The sequence below is a fragment of the Hoplias malabaricus genome, chromosome 2 (assembly GCF_029633855.1).
Source record: "Hoplias malabaricus isolate fHopMal1 chromosome 2, fHopMal1.hap1, whole genome shotgun sequence".
NCBI lineage: Eukaryota > Metazoa > Chordata > Actinopteri > Characiformes > Erythrinidae > Hoplias > Hoplias malabaricus.
In genome coordinates this window covers 82,957,639-82,965,847 of record NC_089801.1, presented here as the reverse complement: position 1 = coordinate 82,965,847, position 8,209 = coordinate 82,957,639, and the positions used below count along the sequence as shown (strand labels likewise).

The window sequence follows — 8,209 nt, the reverse complement described above, 5'->3', positions numbered from 1 at the left end:
CCAGTTACACCTTCAGGATTTATGTTCTTTTAGTGGACACAGTTCTATAATGAAGGATTACAGATATCCCCCTCTCCTTTACACCGTTTGACAATGATGAACCTGTAATGTTACTCTTTTCTGAGAGTGTAGGGACAAAACTTTTAGATGTAAGAAACAGATGAAATTCTCAAGTGAAATAAATCTCTTTATAATTATTTTACAGTTTTATTATAAGAAAAATATTCTGAAGTGTAATTTATTAGTCCCTTAGAATAAGAGTCAATATTCATCTTAATTCTGTTCTTCTGTTCAAGTTGTGACACAGAGCTGAGGTTAAAAACATAGAGAAAATCCATCTACAGAGATTGATCATGATGTATACTGAAAGTGTTATTTATTATAGGGTGCAATCATAGTATTCATTCTCACTGATATTATCCATTGGATGAATTGTACATGACTCAGACACTTATTATAATTATATTTCATATTCATAAAGAATATGTTTGTAGTATTCATTGGTGAAGGATACAGTGATATTTTTTTTTATCAGACCGCTGCCTGTTGGATACCCTCTACATCTATAACCAATGTCTTGAGCGTGTGTGTGTTTCATTAAAGATAAAGTGTGTACCTGAGAGTATAATGGGATCCACCTCGTCGTATTCCCTCAGAACCCACAGATAGAGACGAGCCAGGTCCAGAGAGTAGATGAACTGACGGAGTCCTCGACCAGAACCCCAGACCTCCAGAGCCGTGCCATCTCCTAACACACACACACACACACACACATTCAAGGAGACTGTAAACTCTGGGTTCCTATTTTAACAGCCTGATAAATGCCTGAATTGTAGGTAAATATTGGATATTATATAAAGGCCCTGGTCACATCAGAGTCCGTTCTCTAAAGTGGATAAACGCCTCTTACTCTTGGCCGTGAAGGTCTTGTGGACGAGGGCTGGAAGAACGTGAGCGTCGTCCAAGTTGAAGTTGTCGTAGGGGCCGAAGATGTTGGTGGGGATGATGGCTGTGTATTTGCGTCCGTACTGTTGAAAACAAGCCCTGCGCAGGGCAGGGACACAGGAGAACCGGGGCGTTTACATCAGCTCTCAGCACGTTTACAACAGACCACCACTAACTCTAAGCTCTGCTTGATCAGAATCTAATTCCTCTTCATGACTGACTCAGACCTGACTCAGACCCTGGAGTCCTGCAGTTCCTTCAACATCCTTTAACCATAACTGCTTTAACAAACGTAGGGGAAGAAACCATTAAACGTGTGCTTCATATTAGTGCTGTCAAAATAAACAGGTAAAAACATGTGGGAATTAATTAGAGTAGATTTATTTATTTATGTTTTAATGCTAATTAATCATTTTACCACACACACACACACACACACACACACACTCCCAGTAGCTTTCACTCAGCAAATTAAGAGCTTGTAATTCTAAAATCTCCCTCCTGAAAATACAAGGAACTGCTAGCATTTTAACTTTATTGTTGTGATTATATTTTTACATTGATACAATATAAATATATTATTGTGTTGATCTTACATTGGTTCTTTTATTTCACACTTAAATCTCCATTAATTAAAACTTTAGTCTTAAGGGCCATGTGATTAATCACGATTCATTTCAGAAAACGTTTTTATTTGTTATTGTTACTCAATGTTATTTACGTTCAGTGAAACAGCGCCACCAGTGGATGGGGGCTCAGTTTGTGATTGTTAAAGAACAGTATAATCATAACCAATGCTACTGTAGACTTTAAAAGGGTTAAACTTCAGACGGTCAGTCCATAATTCCTCACCTGTTGTAGACGTCCACCATCCGTTTGGCGTGGGCGTAACCAGAGTTGGACGGGTGAGGGGGTCCGTTATGGATCTGAGGACGAATGATGGGGATGAGTTGTTTTAGACCCCAGTGATGTCACTATCCACGTGTTGCAGCTGATATCACAGTGTAGAGGAGCCGCCATATTGGGGACCTACTCATTGACTCAGTGATATTTTAAATGGTTTTATTGTTTCTGTCAACACTGAGTCCTCATTTAGACATTTAACGTTAAAGAATTACGTATGGTTCTCTGATTCATTTATCCATGTCATTGGACGAAAGGAAGATCCATTCTTCTCCTTCTTTCGCGCCTCCTTCCTCCTTCACCACTCTCTCTATGGCTCTCCCCACCAGACCACTGCCCCCGGTCACCACCACACACACCCGTCCACTCTGACCCCCCGACTGTCCCTCTGTCTGTCCCTCCATCTGAGCACAACAAGAGAGGAGTGAGGCTCAGAAATATCCACAATAACAGGAGATCTCAGTAAACTCAGTAGATCAGTCTTGATATTAATGTAAGACCAACACAGGCTTTGTGGGGAAAATAAACACATTCACACACTACAGTAATGGGTTAATTGTAGCGAGCGGGAACTGTACCCAAGAGACTGGATTTAAAAGTTTATTTAGGACATGAAAACCTTCCTTTAAAACCATTTAAGCTTCAACTGGAGCGTGGGCAGCACACTGTAGATACACCTCTGTTTTATAAAGTATACATTTTGGAAACATAAGGCAGTGCTGTTGGGAAATCTGCTACTTTTTAAAAACCCAAATATTCAAGTGTATCCCGCTCTAAAGAAAAGGCCACGCCCTGGTGTGTGATGTAATGATAATAACCAATCAGAGATCAGTAGAGTAGTGAACATATCAAAATCACATCAAACACATCAACATGTGGTGATCTTAGGATTATAGCAGTGTTCTACAGCTCTGAGGCTCAGAGTCTGAGTGGAGGCTGAACACAGAGCTGTGTGTATGAAGCTGTAGTTTCTAAAAACTGAGTAAACATTCCGTTGTGTTGAACAATGCAGGTTTTGTGGACACTAATGACATGTTGACTTATTATCAATGAAAGTAAAACAGGTTATGCAAATGAATATTGAAGGAAGGAAATAGGGAACTGGGACTGGGACCTGTTCTGCTTTGTAAAGTATTAAAGACTGTAGGCCAACTCTTGCTCTACATAATGGTTACTTCCATTTCCCCACCATCCTTCAGTGCTCAGGACCCCCACAGAGCAGGTGTGATGTGGTGGTGGATCATTCTCAGCGCTGCAGTGACACTGACGTGGTGGTGGTGGTAGTGTGGGTTGTGCTGGTGTAGAGTGGATCAGACACAACACTAGTGTGTTTGACTCATACAGTGACTGGGCATGGACCAATCAAATCCAGTATTTTTTCTCCATAGAACACGACTGGAGAAACATTCCACACATTCAGTGTAACTGCCAGCAATGATGTCACAATGCACATTTCTCACATAAACACTCCTTCACAGTACACAAACAAGTTATCCTTCCCTGTTTAGCAGGTCAACCACTGTTTGCAGTCAGAACACTTGTTATTTTTACACCCTTACAGTGTAGTTCCCTATTCAGTGTGGCAGCAACACCATAGCAACCACTATGGAATGCAAAGCAATCATCTAGGAACACAATGGTAACCACATGAAAACCATCTCAACCATTTAGCAACACCAGTACAACCACCTAACAACACCACAGCAGCAACCTTTGATCCTGTAGAAATCATCTAACACTGGGGTAGGAACCTTGAACCCAACCACCATTGATACCATAGCAACAGCCTACCAACTCTTTACAAACCCCTTGGAATATCATAGCAAGCCCCTAATGAAAAATTAGCAACAAATTTAAAGATCAGAGCAACATAATTCACCTAGTATCTATTTACCAATCAGTTTGGACACCATAACAAGACTTCAGCAACCACCATGCTTACCCTAGCAACTACCTAGCAAACCCTCAGCAACCACATTGGATTATGAGGGGATGCAATTACAACAATGTCCGCAACAGTCTAGCAGTGAAAGCCTATCAATAATTTATCATCCAATGTTAAAAGTGATAATCTAATAGTCATAATAAAGTTTATGGGTTTATACTGTTAGACATTCACAGGGACATTTGTGTTTGAAAAAGTGGTGAATTTGCTTTGTTTTAAATCGTAAAATATTTATTTATTTAGTTTAAAATTTTGGGAAAAATACAAATTATGCATGAAAGGTCCTTTTATCTCTTTTTTATAGGAAAGCATTATTTACACACACTCTCTCTCTATTATCGGTTTATGTATTTACTTTTATTTTCATTTGTTCATTTTGTTGGACTATACATTTTCGTTGAGTAAAAATAGGTTTTCTCCTTATGTACTTATTTTTCTCTGTAATTTTATGTATTGATTTAAAGTTAATATTTATGAACTTATTTAGTTAGTTTAATTATATTTCCTACGTATTTGCCTTCTTTATATTTTTTTATCCTGACATTGTCTCCTGTGTAAATTTCTCTCTCGCACCAATAATAACACACTCACAGAATGAAGTTTTAAGGTTCAAAAGGCTTTTAAAATCTTATCCTGAAAGTCTGATTCAGAATAACGGCGCGCGAGCCTCATGAAGACTATATTTAGCTTCATTAATATCAACGAGAAGTTTAATGACGGTTATTAAGACTATGAGCGCCGTGAAGCTGAAGGTTATTTCGGAAATGGAGCGGTTATTTTACCTCAGAGCAGGTTCGCGCGCGCTGCTGATGAATTCTGAGCGGGACACGCGACCTGCGGTGGTTTATATCGCGTCACACCCAAGAGGGCACTACTTGACTGTCTCGCTCTCTCATGTATCATTCCGCCCCTTCACCTGTTCAGGTAACGCTAAATCACAACCCTGTTAAAGCACCTCAACACACCATCGATACATACAACACGGGGAGGGGCGGCTTGCAGTGTGTGTGTGTGTGTGTGTGTGTTGAGGTAGGGGCTTTGCGGTGGGGGTCCTCTGCAGGTGACTCAGGCAAAAGTCTTCTGCACGTTCTGTTTTTTGCAGACAGATTCAATATTTAAGTAGTAGATCAGTCACAAGATTAAAACCACTTACAGATGGGGCTGCAATGAGCACATGTACAAAAGCACTACTCAAAATGGGTCATTCACTGCTGCTGGAGTCCACTCTCTGTCCACTCTGTGAGACACTCCTCCCTCGTTGGTCCACCTTGTAGATGTAAAGTCAGAGACAGTAGCTCATCTGTCGCTGCACAGTGTGTGTCGCTCGTCCTCTAGTCCTTCATCAGTGACACAGGACGCTGTCGGCTGGATGTTTTTGGTCGGTGGACTGTTCTCAGTCCAGACACTGAGGGGTTTAAAAACTCCAGCAGCACTGCTGTGTCTGATCTCAGCAGTGTTACCTACTACACAATCCCAACTCTAATCTAAACCCAAAACTCATGGTACAGTAAGTCACGACCTGACAACGGCAACCTCACTGCTCTGGGCTGGGTTTGCCAAAAGCATCTTAGAGCAAACAGGTTTCTTAAGTGGTAGAGGGAGCATCGTGGAGCATTCACTCTCCCTCCCTGTTAACGTGACCTGAGTGCATGCCTACAGAGCATGTTACAGTAAAATGTGACTCAGATTATCTGGAGGAGGGCTGGTTGTTGTGCAGATATTGAACATCCAAAGTGTCTTCAAACTTTATTAACCCTTGTCAACAGATGCCTAGAAACGAACACAAATCCCGATTGGTCAAAAGCAAAGATACATAATTGTAATTAAGGAAAGTCCACACCTTCCCTGTCATTAAAGGTTTAGTCTCGTATTGTATCAGTGCACTACAAGGCAGTCTTTAAGAACAACTTTACAGAAGAACAGAGTTAAACTTTCATGTGTTTTTAACGTGGGAATTTGGAGAAATACCAAAGCAAAGTCCTGAAAAGTGCCTTTTTTATACATACTTTATTAGGAACTTCATAAAAACACATCAAAGCATCACACTGCAACCACAACACATCACGATAATACACCTTTTCTTTCTTTTAACATGTAAAAACAGTACATACCACATAATTCATACCAGACTTCTATCATTGTAAGAGTCCATCGATGTTTGTCTTTTGTTCTTCTGTCCACTGTTCTCTGTCTTTTCAATTCACACAACATCTGTTTAAAAACAACCTCCGCAGGGATTAGAATTTGATTTATAATCATTTTACATCTGGTTTTACAGAGTTTGTTATAAACTGTACATAATATAAACCAATAAATATCTCTTACCTTCTTTGAGAGTGTATCATCGAACATGCCATACATTCGAGTTTTACAGTTAATATCCACATTAAAGCCCAGATCTTTCATTCTGGTCCATATTCCTGCTGCTCGTCCACATTCAAGGAACAGATGTTCTTTTATTATAAATACTTTTACTTCTAAGAGTGACCCAGTCGAAGTTTAATTGCTTGTGTTCTTCCAGGAAATCTCCATAAATTAACTTGAAATAAGGAATGCCTTTCCTGGCCCTTCCTCTTTTTGTGGTCCGTGTTGTTACATTACCAACCCAGGCTGTGTTCTGTTCACAGTGTGTGCAACATTTTTACAAAAAGCAAGTTTTAATTTAGAGCCCACTTCTACCACCAGTTGTTTCACTTTGTACAAGACCTCTCTTTTTGTCACCTCCCCAGTGGTACCCCATACAAACCATACACACATTTTATTAATCCGTTGAATACATTTATCTGTGGGTGGGAAAGCAGTCGCTAGGAACAAAGCTTATTACAGAATGAGGTGACCTGTAATGACCTGTGTCCATGTTTAATAATTTACTATATCCCAGTGTTGCAATTCAGAATTCATTTCTGTTCCGTTTACTCCCAGTTATAAGCAGATCATTAATTCTCAGGAATATTCAGCCCTATCATTTTTATTTGATCTTTTAACATAATATTTAAAGGTGGGGATCATATTCTCCAACCAAATACCTTTTGTCAATGTTTAATTTTGCTCCTGCTACCACTTCATGATCTTTGAAGTGTTGGTTTGTTATGTGTAACTCCATTTGTTTAGGGTTAAGGTTTGGTTTCTGATAAAAACATCACAAAAAAAATCACATTTCTGTGATTGCAGTTCTTCTAATTCTGGAATCATTTATTTAATAAGAGATTAATAGTGAGTACATACAGTGCAGCACTTAAAGGACAGCGTTGTTTTTACCCCGTGGTGCATTTCAAATTCCTCCCTTAGCACTCAATTCACATTAATGTGAGCTGTGGATTTTTTATACATTAACTGTGTCATATAAATAACATCCTGGGGAAATCCATAATGCTCCATATCTTTCCACCATCACTACTCCCCCCTCACACACACACACAGCCCCCACCATCACCACCACTCCCCCCTCACACACACTCACAGCCCTCACCATCACCACCACTCACGCCTCACACACACTCACAGCCACCACCATCACCACCACTCCCCCCTCACACACACTCACAGCCCCCACCTTCACCACCACTCCCCCCTCACACACACTCACAGCCCCCATCATCACCACCACTCCCCCCTCACACACACTCACAGCCCCAACAATCACCACCACTCACAATAATGATTCATAATAACTAATGACAAATGATATGGGGTTTGATTAATCTTGGTTAATTCTTAGTCATATAGTAGGCCTTAGTGCTTGAAGTTGAAGGGATTTATTGCATTGTGTGGTTACGGTGACCTGTGGAAAAATACAGGCCTGAGCAGATTAGAAGGAACTGAAGGACATTCTCACCATTTCTCAACCCATAAGGGAATGTTTAAGTTAAAGGTATGAGAAACGTTGATGGTGTACGTGACCACGTACTGGGGCTCTATATGTACGACTTGATTTTGTTCAATAAACTCGTGAGATAACAGAGGAATAAAAAACGCAGTCAAAGATTCTCTCTTATCTCACGAGTTTATTGAACAAAATCAAGTCGTACATATAGAGCCCCAGTCACGTACACCATCAACGTTTCTCATTCCTTTAACCCAAACATTCCCTTATTGGTTCCTCATTATCTCCAACTTTATAGTTGCCAGGGAGAAATGGTGAGAATGTCCTTCAGTTGTTGACTGCCTTCCATCTAATCTGCTCAGCGCCTTCCTCCCACAGGTCACCGTAACCACACAATGCAATAAGTCCCTTCACCTTCAAGCACTAAGGCCTACATAATTTAGTAAGAATCCACCAAGATTAATCAAGCCCCATATATATTATGTCATTAGTTATTATGAATCATTACTCATTAGTGTAAATCTACATTTTTCCATTACATTCCTCCCTTTTTATGATTTAAAATCTTTAATCATAATATTGCAAAAGAAAAT

General features: G+C 40.0%; 1 protein-coding gene across 1 annotated transcript; it reads right to left on the bottom strand.

Annotated features, from left to right (window-relative positions):
- Nucleotides 1-273: 273 nt before the first annotated feature.
- On the bottom strand, nucleotides 274-1,926 carry LOC136678695 (GDP-L-fucose synthase-like). Its single transcript, XM_066656799.1, has 4 exons — nucleotides 1,798-1,926; nucleotides 911-1,044; nucleotides 617-748; nucleotides 274-287 (listed from the first exon to the last, which is right to left on the bottom strand). The coding sequence occupies exons 1-4, from the start codon at nucleotides 1,815-1,817 to the stop codon at nucleotides 274-276; spliced, it is 300 nt and encodes a 99-aa protein (XP_066512896.1). The 5' UTR covers nucleotides 1,818-1,926.
- Between the last annotated feature and the right edge of the window lie 6,283 nt (nucleotides 1,927-8,209).

Bases quoted from the DNA above. Each gene is read 5' to 3' on its own strand.
- LOC136678695 (XM_066656799.1), bottom strand. From the start codon at position 1,817: ATGGTGGACGTCTACAACAG. The intron at 1,045-1,797 runs GTGAGGAATTAT...TGCCCTGCGCAG, and splicing joins ATGGTGGACGTCTACAACAG to GGCTTGTTTTCAACAGTACG. The intron at 749-910 runs GTAAGAGGCGTT...TGTGTGTGTTAG, and splicing joins CAAGACCTTCACGGCCAAGA to GAGATGGCACGGCTCTGGAG.